The sequence below is a fragment of the Talpa occidentalis genome, unplaced genomic scaffold (genome assembly GCF_014898055.3).
Source record: "Talpa occidentalis isolate TD23 unplaced genomic scaffold, MPIMG_talOcc4v2.1 talOcc4.6, whole genome shotgun sequence".
NCBI classification, from domain to species: domain Eukaryota; kingdom Metazoa; phylum Chordata; class Mammalia; order Eulipotyphla; family Talpidae; genus Talpa; species Talpa occidentalis.
The window spans coordinates 9,667,718-9,687,385 of record NW_023604972.1 but is presented as its reverse complement, the minus strand read 5'-3'; the positions used below and the strand labels follow the sequence as shown (position 1 = coordinate 9,687,385).

General features: G+C 42.5%; 1 protein-coding gene across 2 annotated transcripts in view; it reads right to left on the bottom strand.

Moving 5' to 3' along the window:
• Positions 1-203: 203 nt before the first annotated feature.
• Positions 204-19,668, bottom strand: part of SLIT2 (slit guidance ligand 2) — a 305,490-nt gene continuing 286,025 nt past the window's right edge. For both annotated transcript variants that reach the window (XM_037530425.2, XM_037530427.2), the window contains 7 exons: positions 17,480-17,617; positions 16,519-16,759; positions 15,108-15,238; positions 7,234-7,388; positions 4,991-5,282; positions 4,109-4,320; positions 204-2,439 (listed from right to left, as the gene is read on the bottom strand). In XM_037530425.2, coding sequence (XP_037386322.2) covers positions 2,198-2,439; positions 4,109-4,320; positions 4,991-5,282; positions 7,234-7,388; positions 15,108-15,238; positions 16,519-16,759; positions 17,480-17,617 — 1,411 coding nt within the window. In that variant the 3' untranslated portion in view covers positions 204-2,197. The remainder of the gene's footprint in view (positions 2,440-4,108; positions 4,321-4,990; positions 5,283-7,233; positions 7,389-15,107; positions 15,239-16,518; positions 16,760-17,479; positions 17,618-19,668) is intronic.

Genomic DNA, 19,668 nt, shown 5'->3' with positions numbered 1-19,668 from the left:
GTGCATGTGTTGAGGGGTGAAGTTTATTCCCACAATCACAGAGTTATGTACATATAAACTGACTGACAGAAGCCTCCTATCATGCCAGGCTTCTATCAAGCCTTCTAAGGATGGTTTGAGAAGTGTAAGAACAGGCAAAATTAAAAAAAAAATAGCTATTTTTTTGAATAAATAAATAAATGATTTTTGATGAATAAATGATTGGCATTTGTGTACGTGAGACAGAAGGCGTGTGTCTATGAATGATTTTCTTCCAGGGAAATGAAGAAATGTTAGCATGGCAGTGAGCATTAATATTCTATCCAGCCATGTTCCTTGTGGTGAATTTCAACGTTACTTAACTCCTGCATGAGACTGCCTGTGACAAAGACACTTATTGTTTTCCAGCTGGTTCCAATTGAGGGGAAAAGAAGAACAAAACCCAAAACACCATTTATTGTTCAGTTAGACTCTACCTTATAATTTTTTTGGTAAGAAATTAATTGAATGTGCACTTTTTCCCCAGCAAAGATGGTGTTCTTTTAGCTCTCTCTTTCATGTGGTCATTGCAAACTTCCCAGTTAGGACAATAAGCTCATCTCAAAACAGTGGTAACAAACAAGTAGAGATTTTTTCCCCCCCAGCTCTTTGTCTCACTCTGATGAACAGATTCTTAAGGAGATGGCCCTAAATATTGCACCATTTCTAAGAAAACCACCAAGCTGTTAATGAAGTAAATATCTGTTTAATTTACAAACATCAGTAGTGTAACTGATATTAGTCTGGAGAAAGACAAAGCACACTGAATTAGACATGTACATCTAATTTCCTTTGTAAAAAAGCTTTTGGAAAGACACATTTCCATCTTTACAGGGTACCCTGGGATTTGAATGAGGGAAAAGCACAGTCCACTATAAATCATTATTAATTCTACATTGTAATTTAGCAGCAAACATGTTAACATAGGAACATTAAGGTAATAAAGGCGCTTTATTGTTTGGGAAAAAAAAAATCACAGTTCTTGACATTACAGCCTTTTCTCTTCCCAACCCATCCCCAATAAAAGGGCAAAAAACATCAAGGAAATATTAATTTGTAAAGATCTACTCTCTAGTGTTGATGCTGCACACCATTTCTGTTGTGAGAAAAGTGGCAGAGGGGCCACTTCTTACTGTACAAGGACGAGCACAGACTATCTCCTGTCTGCCCCAGTCCCGGATGAAGCCAGTAGGTCAGTGACACCAATGGTCAGATGTCAAGGTAAACAAACAGACCAATACATATTTATCCCGAGATAATATCCTATGTTAGTACTATTGCCAACCACCCCCCCAAAAAAAAATCCTGATTTTTAAGTTTGAAAAATGTACAAAAATATCAGGACAATTATAAATTAATATATATTAAAGCATCAAGAAACAGCAAAAAGATGGCCTAAAATGTTAAGTACAATGTACTTTGATACAATAAATATTTCTCATTGAAACTGAATACTGTATAGGGTTGTTTAGAACTCATAGAAACAAAAATTCATATTATTACTAATTTATTTATCAATAATCTATTGGTTCTTTATCATCTCCTTTATCATTTATATTACAAAAAAAATTAATACTGGAAAACGGTAGATGAACACTTTTGTGTGCTTCTGCTCACATGCTGACATTTGTAAAGAAGATAACATTGATTTCAGCTCGCCCATCTCTGCCCTGGGAATCGAAGACCCCAGAACACTTTCTCTTTTGCACCAAATACTCCCCGACCCACTGGCTCTGTGTGGGAATTCTGGGGTTCCAGTCCTCTGCTTTTACCCTCATTCACACACCTGCGCTCCATCCGTCCTGGTGAACTCACAAACCTGAGCGTGCAATCCCCCTCAGGCACAGTGGCTGTCTCTCTCTCTGGCGACGAGCTTCTGCTGTCTTCAGCATGTTAGACGAAGATGAATCCGAATTGACTGGTTGTCATCTAGTCCTGATACCTCCAGCTCTTTCTTGATCCTTCTCCAGCGGAGGAGAACTTGAGTTCAAGCATTTCTCTCTTTTTTTTTTTTCCAAATGCAGAAAAAATTCTCTATTCTCATAATAAAAATAAGTCTGTTCTGTATTTTACAATATATTTCAAATATTTCCACTAGGAATCACTCATTCGTCCAACAGGGTCGAGAAGTGTACATTTTCCAAAGCCCAAAGCTGCCCAGGGTCGGGGGTGGGGGGATTTAGGAGGCGCACTTGGTGCAGCCACATTTCACCACCTTCTCGACCTCGTCCACGAAGGAGGAGCCGTCTGTGCACTCGAAGGAGTATTTCCTCCGCTTGCTGCGCAGCGGCCCGCAGCACTGCCCTCCCGTGCACCCGCCCCTGCACTCCAAGCGGGACACCTTCTTGGTGGTCTGGCAAGCCGCGTAGCCCTGCTGCTTTTGGTAATAATCTCTTATCCGCTCCCCTTGACAGGAGATTTCTAGAAAAGAACAGAAAGCACAGGCACCTTAAGCGCAGGGGCTGGAAGTCATGCAGAGTGAACTGGCAACTCAACTTCTGGAGGTGTCGCTGGCGCTTCTGTTGGGAGCTGTGGCTAGCCCTGCAGGCGGTCATTTCAGGTTTTGGGGCCTGGTCTCCCAGCCAGGACCGGACCACAGACTGTGGGGCTGAGTCCCAGGCACTAGACCACCACAGTTGGGGTCTAGAAGCCCCAGCAAGAACTTCGCTGACGCTCAGGCAAGCGAGCGCAAAGACGCAGATTTGTTTAGAGAAATAGATATAAGAAAAAGTTTATTAAGGAGAAAGGAACAGAAACAAAGTGTGACGCCCAGGCCGGTGGAGGTGGAAGCAGGCCCGGAGGGGCAAGGAAGCTGGAGCTGTGCCTGGGAAATTCTCTTCTTTGTCTGATTATTCTAGAGCCCCGATCTCTTTGTGATTGGTTAGTTCCCGGTGCTCTCACTCACTCTGCCTTAATGCCTCTGGCCCAGAATGACATCTTGCATCTCAGCCCATATTTTAGAGTCCATTTTCTTTATCGTCCTTGTTGGGAAATGTCCTTTTGCCCCCCTAGTCTGGAGTTTGATTAGTCCCCTTTGGAGTTTGTTGCCCTTATCTCTGGAAACTTCCCTATTCCTCTGAGGTTTTCCCTGTTGTATTCTGACCCTAGAAGCTATCTGCTTGCCCTATGACTCAACACGTTCAGGGTTATGCTTAGATTACAGGGCATAGCCTGCTGTTCTCTGAAAAATACTCCTTTTTTGGTCTAGCTTTTCGGCAAAGTGAATGCGATCTATGTGGACTATAAATACTATGCTATTGGACTGACAAGAAAATTGGATTCCTAAATCTTTTCCTTTATTGCAAAAAATACACATCTCTTGTTTTTACACAATGAACAGCTGGTTTTGTTTACCACGGGGAGCAGTTTCAGAGAGTCTGCAATTTAATTTATTAGACCTGGAGTTTAATATCATTCAATCTGTTACTTAATACAAGTAACATTCCACTAACTTCATAAATTACCCTAGTACAAACTAGTTCAAAAAGAGACATCTGCAGAAAGCCTCCCGGGCACGTTCCTCTTGTCACCTCCCTCTGATACACACAACAAAATCCACACAAGCTGGAGGCCAGGCATGCTCTGAGCTTGCAGACAAAAGAGAAAGGTGGGCTAGAACATCAGCCGGCCTGACCCTCTCACCTGCATAATTTATTGCGAGCAATCAGTGGATGCTCAGGTCAAAGGGAATTTTGTCCTAAAAACTAGATTAGAATGATAAACTCCCTCGTCTCTGGGGCAGATGAATCAACCTCTTTATGCACAAAAACAGTGGGGAGAGTTAAGAAATGAGCCAAGTAGATGGGCTTCTACATGACATAAAAAGGAATAGTTTCACAGCCAATCAAGTTGTGAGAAGCATCCAAAGGCTTTATGCAATCCTGCAGTGGGGGGTTAAGGTATTTCATCTCTGGTGCCTTTGTGGGAAATGATTCAACAGCAGTGACTGCAAGTAGCGCAAAGATCTGGCATTCCTGACATTCATTACTCCAGCTCTCTGTCTCTCTGTCCATGCTCTGTCTGTCTGTTTTCAAAGATGGGGTCCCTTCTTGCTTTGCCATGAAAGAGAGGTGCCAATGGGGTCACATACCTCGGTCACAGCTGTCCCCTGTGTATCCACTGCTGCATTCACAGTAGGGCTGGCCAAGGCCCGAGAGCCTGCATTTCCCATGCTTACACTTGATCGTCTGGCAGGGGTTAAACAGATCCTCCTCTTCATCACAGAGGACGCCCCCGTGGCCCTCCAGGCACTTACAGCTGTAGGAGAACGCATTGATGGGCAAGCAGGTGCCGTGCACGCACCTACAGTGAAGAGGAGGAACACCAGGATGGAGATGCCTCGGGCCAAAGAAGATGTGGTGCATAGACACAGTGGAATACTACTCAGCAATAAAAAATATTTCAAGGAACTCTTGCCAATGGCAACAACATGGGTGGAACTGGAGGAGCTAATGCTAAGCAAATTAAGTCAGAAGGAGAAAGACAAATACGGGAAGGTTCCATTATACGTGGCATACAGAGAAACAAAACAAAGGCCAGACTAAGCCAAACCAATAACCAGCCCTGGACATCAGACTGAGGAATTCAGGCATCCAGAGGGGAAGGGGTAGGGTGGAGAGCAAAGGTGGGGAGGGCACCCAGTGGACTAAGGTGGAGGATTTATGGGTGCCCTGGTGGCAGGCTGGGTGCGGTGACGTACACCTGAACAGGTGTGATCCTAAACCCTGAAATCATATAGATTCTTGTAAACCAATGTTGCTTCAATGAGACGAACACATTTCATCTTAAAGACAGGAATGTAAAGAATGGAGGGCGGATGATGGAGGAAGAGGAGGCGGGCTTTTTACTCTTCCCTCTCTCTCAACCTCTCTCCGTCCCTTTCTCTCTTGCTCTCCTTCCCTCCCTTCCTTTCTTAGGTCTTGCTTTGAAGGCTGGGGTCTATGTGTTTAAGGACCAAGCAGCCCAAACTCACTTGTTTCCAAGACAGGGGTCGTTGGTCCTCTGGTCGCAGAGGGGCCCGGTCCACCCCTCCTGGCACTCGCAGGTGAAGCCCGCTGGGCTGCTGGGCTGGCACGTGCCGTGGGCACACACCCTCTTGTGGCAGGGCTCACAGCCAGGCAGGATGCCGGCTTGCATGGGCACCTTCCGGAAGTCCTGCAGCTCGCTGTCGATGTACAGGTTGCGGATGCAGCCGTGGAAGCTGGTGCCGTTCTGCCCGGGCGCCTGGCGCAGAGCTGCAGCCACTGTGTTCTTCCCGGGCATACCTGCGGAGGAGACCAGGTCAGTGGTCAGGGGTTTTGGGGGTCCTCAGCCCTGTACACCCTGTCCCTCTTCGACCCCTGCAGGGCGGAAGTTGGGACACTTTTCTATGAGAATCAGTGCTGAAGAGCATCCGTGCGCGGGCCGCTACTGTGCAAGCTGGAATCACATGGGGCTCTGAAGAAATACTGATGTGTGGGCCTCACCCAGAACCTCCTCAGTCAGAGTATCCAGGTGGGGCAGGGGAGGGAGGGGTGGGGGTTTTGTTTTTTGGAGGATGCTCCAGGCGATTCTCATGTACAACTAGAACACACACCTAGTTTGTTGGTGGTCAGTGTTTAATTTTAAATTTGCTGCAAGCAAAACCTTACACAAAATATATACACACAGCACCTAAAAGTAGAGCTACTGACCCTAAAGGCAAGATTAGGAGTAGGGATGGAATCTCTCTCCCTCCCTGCATGCCAACCTTGACATACCCCCCATAAGCCTCCAGCTCCCACAGCACAATCCTGTCCCTCAGAGATGAGGCCCAGCGCCCGATCTCAGGCAGCTGCTTGGCATCTCCCAGTAAGCATGGGTAAGTATTAGACCAATGAACTCCCTCAGTTTACCGTTAGGGTTCAGTTCATTGTGTTTTGAGGGTGAGAGCTGGAGTCCACAGTGACCATCACCCCTCACCTGCCAGATTCTAAGCTACCAACAGCTCCGCACACCCCTGCAATGTCCCCAGTTCCCTCGTGGATCCGCTGCTTGAAAAGCTCACCCCTGCTTCCTGTCAGGTCGGCACTTCATTCCCTTCATTTTTTTTTCTTGCTAATTGAGAGTGAAGCCTTCATGTTTCCAAGAAATTGAGAATATAAAAAATTCCTCCAGAAACAAAACTTGCAGTCTTTGTATATATTCATGCCACTCATCTGGGAGCCCTCATTTGGCAGGGCTGAGGAATCTTTCCATGGCCTAGGCCAGACCCTGAAATAGTTCCTGGATGCCATCCTACATGAGGCCAGCACCAGGTCGTTGAGGGAAGGGTGGGTGTGGAGGCCTCTGTGCAGCTTGCACTCCCCAATCCGGCTTTCCAGCTTTTCTAGGTCTGAACCACAGGTTAAGGGGGTTCAGGCTGGGAGACCCCCTGTCACTCTCCAGGGGGTTGGTTTGTTGTTGATAAAGACCAAGGGCCTCACACTCTCTGGGTTTCGACTCATGACAGATCTCTTTTCCCATTCCCAGGAGCTACGTTTGAGTTCTAGAAGGCACCCAAGCCACAAAGCTAGCTGCACAAACCATAGGCTAGAGTTCATAAGTTTGTTTTTGATCTGTGTGCACTTGAGCCAGCCCCTCTCTTGGCTTTATTTTCTCATCTGAAATGTGAAGGGCTGGACTAGAGCAACAGTTTGTGACACAAGCTCATCAGACATCAGGCCCATCAGAGCTGCATGTTCAGAAGATTCTCAGGCCTCATTGTCTCCTCACCCTGAGATTGTGGCTCCTAGGACGGGGGGTGGGGGTCTGAATGGAAGGGGGAGAGCTCAGGTGATTCTAAAGGTCCACGGTCCTATTTTACAGGTACAGGATTAGGTGTCTTGGCTTTGAAAGTTTCATGGGTTCAGGATTGAATCTATGTCTGTTTGACCTTGAAACTGGGTTGCTTTGTAGAGGAAGGTCAAAAGGACAAAATGTCACACTTTCGAGAGAGGACTAGCGGCAGGAGCTTTTTGTGCTGGAGTCAGGTCTTCCATCATCTCCTTCAGCTGTGAGCTCCATGGAATCAGAGCCAGGACTACAAATTGCTCTCTTAGCACCCATCCAAGGTGCTCTCTCTTCTGTCCCTGTTGTCCATCTTTCAATGATTGGTTACTGCTGGCCCAAGCTGTGACACCAGGCATCAACAGCTTCAGAATACATCTGTAAGGAGAATCAGAGGCTTTGGGAAATGGATATTAGAAGAGAACTTACCTCCTACATAGAGTGGGGAGTCAAAATTCAGAGTCGACTGCTTGGACAGGTTGGTGATGACTTTAGGACTGCCTCCATCGACGGAGAGGGAGAGACTCTGGTCCAGGGCGAGCAGCTCCACAATATGGAAGTTTCCATCATTGATGGTCTCCACGCTACAAAGGAAAAACAGCTTAGCAGAGGCTTCCATTTTCTACTTATTCAAGAAAAAGAAGTTACGACAAACCAGTAAGCACTCCTTGGGAAAAGATACGCTTAGTGAACATTAATCGAGACCAACTCTTCATTAAAAAAATGAAAGTATTTTCAAGGATATATGATCAGTTTCTACTTCATAGGTACATGTGCAAAGTAAGTTTGGTGTCCCCATGGAAGAAGTGGAAGGACATTCTCCCAATACGTAGAAATTACAAGGAGTAATTTATGCATTTGCATTTAAATACTTCATTTGTTCTGATGCTGTTACTCCAGTTGTAATAAAGATGAGGAACCATGCTTGTATCTAATATACTCAAAGACATTGCTCTTAGGGAATCACTGGCTTCTTCTCTCTTAAACACAGTAAATTAAGTCTTATCATAATCAAACATGCACACAAATAGAGGAAGAAGCAACTAGGTAGGAGCTCTGTATTTTTAAAAATGTGCTAATGGATAACACATTCTTATATTCCTTACATTTTTCAGAGGGATGCCCATCAAATGATACTGCTGGGAAGACGTCTAGGTCAGCAGAGGGGGCATTAAATGACATCACATAAGATGCCCGACATAGTCACAGGCAGGGGGTCTAGTGATGATAGTGCTTCCTCAATTTCCCTTGTAACTTTCAAGAGTCAGGTTTAACAACTAGTATTGTCACCTGCTAAAATCTTTGAGAGGGCTTATGGCTATTTGTAAAAGGATAAAACCAAAGGATTAAGAAACTGAGACAAATGGAAAATGAGGATTGAAAATAAGCTGAAGTTGGGTGCAGCTACTAAGTAAACCTACATAATAATGTTAAAGTGGGTCGTTAAGTCTAACAGGCATGTTACAGCAGCAGAGATGAAAACAGGGCCAGTGTTAAAGAATTAGCAAAAAAGCAATCAATACCTAGGAATCTACTTACCTTTCATCTTGAAGCAAAATATGGTAATAATGGGAGTTTGGGTCAAAAGTAGGCAGTGAATATTAAAATAGCTACTGCTTGGGGTATCACTTGGAAATATTTCAAAAAAGCCTCAATAATAGAAATAATGGGACCATATGATAAACAGATGTGAATGCCTCATATTCCCTATATTAGACAACTACTTCACTTTCCAGACATTGATATTTAAACTCACAAATAGGTCAAACTTGGAAAAGTACAGAAATATGTACTGGTATTTTAGCATAATTCTCACCACAGAAATCTAACCAGATTCACTGTTGCCTGAAATAGAAAATGTTTGTGATTTGACAACAATATAAACCAATCTGCAACATGAAATTCCAAATGTGAAAATATCTGAAGTTAACTTAAGTGGTGGGAGGGTCTCTATCTTTGAGTCTATCTCAGATATCATCTTTTAAAAAACAAATGTTAGATAAGTCAGCTGTGTCCATCAATATGGAATGTCAGCCACATCATCTACACATTTAATTCCCTCAACACTTCATTCATCTAAAATCAACAGAAGAAACAATACATATGGAAATCACTTTCTAGAAAATCTTGCACATCATCACTGTCTTCATGATGCTGTTGTCCATGGGGGAGCTGAGTAGGAACATCCACTAGCAGTTAAGTAGGCAGATTTTACAGTCAGATAAACATGGATTAGAATTTGAGTCTTGCATTTATTAAATGTTTGACCTCAGATAAGTTCATTGCTAATAGATTTCATTTGTCCCTTGAATAAATACTGATAAATATTTCTCCCTTCTGTGGCTAGTCTGGAGGCTATATGAAGTGATCTTTTAAGAACGCCAAGTGTCTACATGTAGAGAGTGCAAATTTAGTTGTTATTAGCATCACCACTACTATTGTCACCATGTCAATAACCCAATGTTTACTACTAATTGTAAGATAATCCTAAAGATTAGCAGAAATACAATAACTCCATTGGGACATATTGCCCAAGTTACTGTATGTTGGAGTTAAGTTAAACATGAAAATAAAGATTAGACATACACAGGGGAGTAGTCAGTTTGTTTTCCTTGGTGACCATGCACAAATCTCTAAATGGTTTTATAAGAATATTGTAAGACCAGTGACCTTAAATAAATTATTACTGTCAATAACGAGGCTCTCCTTTTTCTTTTAGAATTGCAAAGACTCACATGTCCTGGGCAATGGGTCCCCGTGGTTACCCACTATACCCACTGGTCTTAGACAATCAATCCAGGCATATCATTGTCAGCACTGGTATTTGGTATGGTACAATGGAATAGCTAAATACCTTTAAAGGTTCATTCACTTTAACGCAGTGTTTCAGCTGGGAAGCTGTGGTCACAGGTAGTTTCATCATGAACTCCATTACTCTTTCCTTTTTTCTTCTATTATCTATTTTTGAGGGCATGTCTTTAACACCTATGAATTGTAAGCTATGTTAAGTAAGGGCCATGTATGATTTGTGTATTCTTTGGTGGATCAGGGAATGGCTGGTAAATAGTGAAATAGTGGACACCTGATAAATATATGATAATATAAGGGAGTGGTATTAAGGATGACAGATTTTTTTTTTTTTTTTTTAGCAATACCAGCTATATTATAGTTACAGATAGTCCAAAGGCCTCAATCACAACTAAGACAGGATATCTTTTTGAATTTTCATTTAATTACAAATTTTGGAATTTCCAGTGGTGATAACCTGGCGGAAGATCAATTTTGCTCAGCTTGCCCTAGCTCTCATGACATGTGTGGTATTGGGCTAGTGTGACTTCATTCAGGTAACTTTTCTCTGCTTCTTTTTCCTCATTAGTGAAATGCAAATACAAAGACCAAAGAAATACATAGCACCATTATGGGTTGGTTCTCTTCTAAGAGCTCTGCATACATGCACCTTCTTTCAGACTCGCAACAATCCTAAGAGTTGAGCACAGGGTACCCAAGGTCACGTAGCCAGCAACTAAACAGACTTCAAGTCAGGCTCCAGAGCATGTGCTATCAATGATTAGGCATCACTTTTATAGTCCAAAGTAAACTGGTGATTGTCAAGCCAGTTGTTACATGCTAAAACTGAGCCATCATCTATTTTGCAGCCAATCACAGTTATCTTCTTCACCACTTGCAATTTGTAACATCCCATAAGTATTGGTAACCTCTCGCTACTCCCCAGAGAACTGTTCATTTGATGACTCACAAAAGTTGCAAGTGAGCCAGTTAACCTTGAGCCTTTCCACTGGGCACATAAATTGCATTTATTACTGTTATTATGTAATTTGGTTTTATTACACTCATCTATTACCTGACATTTTGTTTTCTTGAATTTCTAAATGGATGAATTAAAACAAAGTGGTGACTCAACTATGTCCTGTGGTTTGCTACAGGAAAAAAAAAAAATAAAACTCAGGGTTTAAGACAAGAGGGAATCTAAATTGTCTCTGATTTTTTTATATCTCAGGACACATTAATGCCATTGTTGTATTTCTCTCAACCATAAATCATTTCAGCAGTTTAACAAACAGGTCCCTTTGCTGATGGGAGCTCCAGTTTTTTGCCTTAAAAAATATGAAGTATCAGTTGGCATATTCTGCGCAATGGAGTAGGTTCAGAAGCCACACAGAGTCAATGAATCATTTCATTTTGATATTTCTGGGCTGAAGATACTTTGTCACGTCATACTTCATGAAGCAGGGATGGCCCTAAAATATTTCCCTGTAAGCTTCTTTACATCAATGGACTAGGAAGCCAGGGGGAATTAAAGATATTTTTGTATATGCATAAGTGTTTTGAAAAGGATATTTCATAAAATAGCTTTTCAAATAAAGTTAAATTTTAATAAGTGCTTTTGAAACTAATTAGTTAAATAATATTGCACTAAAACTGAAGGACACTTATATTTTTGAGCTGTGTTGAGAGCAGTGACATTTGCACTTGGGTATTTTTTTTTAATAATTTTTTATGCATATAAGAGCAGGGGTACAGGTCAGCGGTGTGTGTGTGGGGGGGTGAAAGGATTCACCAGAGACAGAGCGGGGAAGAGAAAAGGCAGATCGACGGAAGTACATTGCTGAGGGGAGCAGCGGGCGAAACAGGGGAGGTCTGCTGCGCCATGTGGGTTGCTTGCTGGCCAGGAATGGAACTCATCCTGCAGAGGCTGCGGATAGCTTCACAGGCTGCGTCTTAACCCCTTGCACCACTAGGGAGGCCCTACACTTGGGTATTTATTCTTTAGTATTGAGATAAACTGAGCATAATGAGTATCCTCAAAGCTCCAGAATTATGAATTTCTGTGAGCCTACTATGTGCTGAGCCCAATGTGAGGTGTTGACATTACCTCCAACTCTCCTAATCATATATAAGAAACAGCTGTAATTTCAACTGCTCAGATAAGGATACTAAGTAGAATAGGTAAAGTTCAAGAGTATAAGCTGATGAAAGGGTGTCTTCCCACTGGCATATCAACAACTGCTGAGAGTTTATCAGGCAAATGAGAATAGCGTCATTTAGTGTTCATTTGTCACGCATTGATTCTTCCTCATTCCCTCCCTCCTACACCCCTGCTTCCAGCTCTTCTCTTTTTTCTCCCTCTCCCTTTCTCTTGTGATAGTAACATCCATTATGTGAAAGCACCAAGTTTATTTTTCAATAAAATTTGAGTTTTTTCCCCATAACTTTTATTTTTAGAACCAATGTCTCAGGGTGAATGACCTGTGCACGCAGCGTTTTTATGTCTTCAGGTGGATCTATAGGATAAATTCCCAGAATGAACTCCATAGGTCACAGAGTAAATGTGTTTGTAATTTTGAGAGCTCCTTCCAAACTGCCCTCCACAGAAATATGAAATAGCCTATATGTCCAGGGGTAAAGTGTGAAGATCGAGGATACACTTCGAATCCGCTAAACTCCAGTAAGATACACCAGAGAAATCCCCTGCATCACTAGAGGGCAGGTGAGAAAGAAGATGATGTGGATGAGGAGTGAGGACAGGGCTGAGTTGAGTATTAATTCTCACAGGGGCCTTAGGGGGAAGGTGCTGTATTATTTACAGCTATGGATTCTAAGACCAGAAAGATTAAGTACCTTGCCTAAGATTACATACAAGTAATTAGCTGCGTCTACATCTAAACATCTATCTTAGTCACTATATTACTACTTGTCAAATAGTAGATTCTTCTAGTGTATTGAAGTAATTTGCTCTCTGTAGTCTCTATTTCACAAAATTGGAATATTGATACAAAATATAGTATAGGTTGCATTTGTATCAACTGATCAATTAATCAACTATTTTACCTAATTCTAGTTAATTATTGCTATTATTCTTTTACTTAAAAAGAATGTGATTCCTTTTTCTCTTGACTCTTGGATCATAAACTGAAACCAAAAATTAAATGAAAGCTATACTCCCTCTGGACCTCACAATAGATTAAATAACCAGCAAGCAGAAATTTCCACTGGAAGTGGACTTCTGGTTCATTTTTATAGATGTCACAGGGGGATGTCTCTGCTGTTTGTTAGGGGGAAAGGATACTGTACTCCAGCTCATAATAAGCTCTTCACAGTAAGTCCTCATTTAAAAGATCACATGGGTTTTTGCATCTTCTATGGAAACATGTTAGCTCCATTTTACACGAACACCAGGCTAACCTCAGGAACTTTGCTATGGTTTCTGAGAGTTCTATGATGTTTCACTTCATAAAACAAAACAAAAGATTCAATAACAAAAATTAACCACAAAATAAATGCTCTGAAATCTTTTTATGAGCTGAAACAAATTAAGGCTGTATAATTCATGGTCTAGCAATATCCAAAAAATTGGCACTAATTCATCACCACTTGGTGATGAAATAACTATTGTATTCCTCTTGGAAACCAATAATTATATGTTCGGTACCATGCTCTAAATACCCCCAAGTGGGTTTGCTTACCAGCAAAGGGTTTATCAAATTCCATTCAAGGCTATAATAACATCTACTTTCCTGTAACTATTATGAAGGATCAAATAGGAAGTGAAGGCTGTTGAAGCATGTGGATAGAATTTGCAATCAAAAATAATAACATCAATACTATAAAGGCCAGTATTTCCGCTTTATATCCTGATCGGTGGCCATAAATTTGTTGCCAAGTATGTTTGGTCGACAGGTGTGTTTTGTTTCCCAACTCGGTGGGGTTGGGAAAAAAATGATTGCATATCAATATTTAAATGAAAGACTCTGTATTTAAAAAGTCCAGATTTCTGCCTTTCCTTAAATATTAGGAGTTTCTGGCAAAACCTGGCAGATCTATTCACAAGCCAGCGCCTGGTAGAAGTGAATTGGCTATTGGTCCTGTTTTGACAAAAATTTGCTTTGTGTTCTCGTCAGTTTCAGCAGCTCCTATTTTCGCCACTATCCAGGCTACTTGTAATAGAGGGATGCTTCTCTCAAAGGTTAGAGCTTTTCAAAAGTCACACGATGAGAACATATTATTTTCTTGCAGCTGGTCTGCTTAGTTCCTTTAAGTTACATGCCTGGAAAGAGTTGTGTCTAACTGTGTGACCTTGCTCTACAAGGGGGTCATTATTTCTACATGGGAAGGAATGAATGAGGTGACCTGTCTGCAGACAAGAGAGAATGGCTGCTGAGCTCCCCCAGAAGGGGCTCTGAAGTTTCACCTAATGCAGAAAGCACTTTTATAGAAAACGTAGGCCTTATAAATACCATCCCTTCCATGCCCTTCACGTAACATTATTACCATGGTGTTATTAGAAAAGTTCAGAAATGAATGAGATTATCTATTGGATGTACCCGTTAGTTTGTTATGTGTAACTCCAAGGGCTTTGCTCTTGAAAGCTCAGAACAGTGAGCTTTCAATAAATATGTGTTACATGTGTGGCAATTGTAAATTACTGGTCTAGGTGCTTGTAGCTGTTTTTTTAGAGCTGCGCTCCACTCAATTCACCCAGCTCTGCACCCTGGAGGTTCCCATGCCAGCTAAGTACCAAGCTCCGCAAATTCCTTGTTTCCTACAACTGTTCTGTCCAAAGCTGGGCAGGAGATTGTTGGGAGAGTGAGGCCAGATACTCAAAACCAAGGGTCCTGGGCCTCCCTGGTGATGCAAGGGATTAAAGACAGTGCTATCAAGCTATAGCCAACCACTGCAGCTTGAGTACAATCCCTAGCCAGGGAGCTTCCCACATGGCACAGCAGACCTCTCCTCTCTGCCTGCTGCTCCCCTCAGCAGTGTATTTCAGTAGATCTGCCTGTTCTGCTCCCCACTCTCTCTGGTGAATCCTCTCACCCCCCACACCTCAGGCTTATACCCCAGTTCTTATATGCATAAATAAATATATCTTAAAACAACAACAACAACAAACAATCAAGTGTCCTTTCTGAGGACTGAAAATGCCCTCCACAAGGTCACAGCTCTTGCAGGCTGTCCTCTCCACAATTCCTTCCCTGAGCATGCATTTCTAAACAGCTCCCTGCCTCACTGCATCAAGCATATGCATAGTAAGAGTACCCCCCATTACCAGCTCCAGCCTAGTCTACCATCCACACCTATCCTTGTGAACAGTCCCTTTATAAATCTTTCCTCAAATTAGCACCTTGAGTACACCATCTTGTCCCGCCAGACTCCTCACAAGCACACTTATCCTAAATCCTGCTGCAGCCAAGTCATTCCCTGCCCCCCATCCCAGCACAGCAGAGAAGCAGCTTTCACTGAAACAACTGTTTCACCTTTACCAGTAACCGAGAGATCTTCACCTGTAAATGGCAGACGCGGGGTGGGAGCCGGTGTCGTAGCTGGCGCGCACGCGGCCCCGGTACAGCTCCACAGCGATGTGGTCCTTGTCCCCCTTGTACAGGAGGATCCCACTGTCCTCATCGGTGGCGATCTAGGAGGAGGCGTCCTTCACATTAGTAGGACATAGCATCATCCGGACATAACTCATCAGAAAGGAACAGTCACATAGTGAAGAGTTCTGACTGGTTTATTTTTATCTGATGGCCACAGGAAAATACTAATGCATGTTGTCATTAGTGGAAAGGTGACCTGCTCCTAAGCTATGCTGCTGCAATACACTCACAAGGAACTTTGAAAAGAACACTAAAGAATATTGGTGTAACCCCACAGGGTGTGCAAAGGACTGGCTTTGCTGGATACATGCAGCTACCTGCTCTTTTTGCTTCTGTTAGCGATTTTATCGATGGCACATGCAAAATTGACTACATTGAGGAAGACTGATGTTCAGTCCATATAGAAAACAAATAATTTATTATTGTGGCATGTACAGAGGGAAATTTCTGATGTTTTTGGGCTTTTGAAGGACAGTTAGTAAAAGTTAGGACTTAAGGCCAGCTACCACTGGTTACTCCCCCAAACAATCCAGTGTGGCAAAAGCTGCAAGGTCAGGGGACAGGCTTTTTGAGAGAAGACTTGCCTGTCTTCTGGGATCTCTTACCCATATTTCTAAAGAATTCCCAGCCTCACTGGTGGGTCAGGTTAAACCAAATAAGGGTTTACAGGCTGTTGGCTGAAGTCATTTGAATTCCAAACATATTAAAATATCTTTTTCACCAGGTGAAATAAATATGCAGCCCCGATTTGTCTCATGTACACTAAAGCTGTCCCCTCAATCTAGCCTAATCTCTTCCCTCAGGGTCTGAATGGCCTGCATATCGGTACACAGTGACTTAGTCAGAGGACATACAATGAAGCTTGAGTTTATTTATTTCATTCCAATTCTTAAATGAGCTAAAAGGCACTGGCTGCATGTGTGGCCCAGGTGTGTTCTGTCTCACCTGTCCTCTTCTCCCCTGCAGGATTCCTAAGAAAGGCCTCCCCTTGTGCACAGTCTGAACCATAGAGCATAAAAATAAATGAATAAAGTGCTTTTATGTTAGCACAAAGCAGAAAGCTATCTTGTTGCTGTGTGTGTGTTTTTCACCAAGCAGTGAAAAAAAAAATACCTACATCCCCTATAATTTTGAAAAACACAGATATTAGAAGAATATCTGAAGCTTTTCACACAGTAGTATTTTCTGTATTGGGCTATAAGGCTTGTCACTGTGTATTTTACAAACAGTACCACTTACAAACTACCAGAGCTGCTTATACTTCAAAGCTTAATTGGCATAAAACCAGGTCAGTTCTTGCTAGTGAGGGAAACCTTACCTGAAGGGTGATATTGGTTTGGGGCCGAACTTTGGCTGAAGGGATTTGAAGATAAGACTCTTTGTTGACAAAGTTCACACTGACCAATTTTTCACACTTCTCTCCCTGGTAGCCAGGCAAACACTGGCATATTGGCTCATTTATCCGGATGATGCACTGAGCTCCATTCTGACAATCAAAATGATCACAGGGGCTGGTACGAGGGAGGACCATGGGCGGAGAGAACTCACAGAACAGGCCACTGAAGAACAAACAGGAAAAAATACACTGATTATTGTGAGTTGAGTGATGTAAGATCTTAGCTCCATTTTGCTGTGCAGAGCCTTTTAGTGTGATGTGGTTCCAGCTATTTGTCTTGGCCTTTGTTTTCCTTGCTTCTGGAGATGAATCTTCAAAAACATTTCTGAGGCTGATGTCCTGGAGTCTTTTGCTCATGTTCTCTTTTATATATTACATGGTGTCAGGTCTTATATTCAAGTCTTTTATCCATTTTGAGTTGATTTTTGTGTATGGTGTGAGACAGTAGTCTAGTACATATACACAGTGGAATACTACACAGCAATGAAAAAGAGAACTCCATGCCATTTGTGGCCACATGGATGGAGCTGAAGTTATTATTCTAGCCAAAATAAGCCACAAGGAAACATATAAATATCAGATGGTTTCACTTATATGTGGAATATAGAGAAACAAAACGAAAGGTCAAGAAAAAACAAAACTTGCAAGCTGACCATAGATCTGTGGCATCCAGCAAGGGAAGGGTGTCATAACAGAGGAGAGAAGAGCATAAGGGAATATGCTGATGGGTCATAGGTGACATTGTGGTGGGAGAACTATGGGGGAAACACCTCAGGGGAGTAACTGATTACTGTACAAATGAACAATAATATGATAAGTAAAAAATAAAAATAAATTTTTAAAAAAGACCGAACTCCAAATACAGATACGTGCTTCCACCCACCTGTAACCCTCGGGGCAGGTGCACGTGTAGCCATTGACAGCGTCGGTGCAGTGGGCTCCGTTTTTACACTTGTTATCTTGGCAGTCATCGAAATCAATGTCGCAGTGCTCGCCGATGTATCCAGGTGTGCAGTCACACCTGTGTGAGCAAGCAGGTAAAGTTCCAAACCCAACTTAACAAGGATAAATAAAGTGGCTGCTTATCATCTAGAAACAAAGTGGCACCATCTTTTAAAGGACCTATTTAGAGCAGGGTCAGGGAGCCCCCCACGGAATGGTGTCTAGAAAACGGCCCTGCTCTGAAAGTAGTCCAGGCTTCTCACGGTGACGCCCCAGGGACTGCTGTTTACCTTAGATGATATGAGTATCCATAAGCCAAATAAGAATAGAAAATTGCACTTTTTTCCTTTTATTTCTTCTTCTGTTTGTTCTAACCCCTTTCTTTTCTCCTTCCTTCCATTCTTTTCCTGCTTCCTCACCTTTTTTTCCTCCTACAGTTTAGTTGCTTATGCTTTTCTCCTCTATGTCATTTGAGCCACTGAGATGATAACAATGCTCTGTTATAAAACTTACGAAGATTGTGAAGCTTTTTTTTTTGTAGGAAATAACTTTTTTAAACTTTCAAAGAAAGTATGACAGAATTTTATGAGATTCCATTTCATAAAACAGAATTTTATGAAAAATAAATATCTTAACATGGCAACAAATATGTTAACATCTAACTCGCAAGGAATCCAGATAATCAATACAGCAGAACAGGGCAGCTCTTACAAGGTGGGGTAGGGAACCTGATAAAGAATTCCAGAGGCTGAACTTCCAGGTAGCTTTTCAGTCTGTCTGTCTGGTGCTGTGTGGGCAGGAGGGGACCTCAGGGGCATTGAAAGGGAAGAACTCGGGGTGACTATCCAGCTGATTTTCCATGTACCAAACCTGGTCCCAGACACTGCATATATGGTTCATGGACTCTCCCAAAAGCCTGTGCCATTGGAGATCCCCTTAGCCCCACTCTGTGGGCGAGGACACTATGGGACAAAATAGCTGCAAATTTCACCCAAGGACACTTAGCTTGTGAGAGTTACCCCCAGGGATTGAATCCCATCTGACAAGAGTCTGAATCTGACTCCTGCACGGTGCTGTCAGAGAGCGGGCTCCTCGGGGCTTCTTTTTAAACCTGTCCTTCTGCAGGGCTGACCACTGGCTTCTCCAGTTATGATGCCCCAGGCCAAGCAGGGTGGCGCCTGTGGTGGTTTGTAAACTGTGCTTTGTGCAGCCACAAGAGATTGTGGACCCCTGTAGATAGAGCCTTAGAGCAGGAGGGGGCTTCAGGCAGCTTCCCTCTGCCCTCCGCCTCCCCAATACTTTGCTGCTGTGATTTATTAGTTTTACACACCGAGCTTCCATGATTGTTTCTATTTTAGATTTAAGAAAAGGTCCACTGGCTTTAAAAAAGAAATAAATCAGACAACTAGTTTGGCTTTTGCAGTTAGAACTGCCTGTGTATCCCGGGTTCATCTCAAGTGTGTATAATCCTGATGAACATGAATCCTGTTTGCTTCCTCCTCTGTAACAAGAACATAATAATTTCCATCTCCTGGGTTGAAAGATGAAATAAAAACACTATGTACAGTGTTTAACAGAATGCATAATCAATACATGACAGATATTTCTCAATTATCTTCCTGGTTTAGTATTTACTAATTATCCACTTTCCAATTTCAAAGCCATTAGGATTTAAGTGAGTGGGGATCATCTAAGACACCCAGGTGAACATGGACATTACTGAAAGGGAAGGGTTTTATCTGAAAACGCAAAATCTGGATTTAAGAGCTACTGGCGAGCAGATGCAATAAAATAAATGGGAGTGCATTATTTTTAAGGGGAACAAGCAGCTCCATGTGTAAATTAAGAAATAAGCGAAGTTTATGGCAGATGCATGTTTGTTCCACAGCAAGTGGTTTTAATGCCAAGTCATAACCATACAAACAAGTCTGAGTTAAATGGATCCTAAGCGGCCATCTATGCTATCAGCTGGACAGACAAGGCCTGGGAAGGGCTGTTCCATCCATGTTGCTATGCGCAGAGCTGGGAAGTGCTGAGCATTAAAAGAAAGGAGACGTGGTTTGAAACACTGAATTATTTATCTGAGAAAAGAAATCAAAGCCGAGATAAGAGGAGCACACAATCATGACA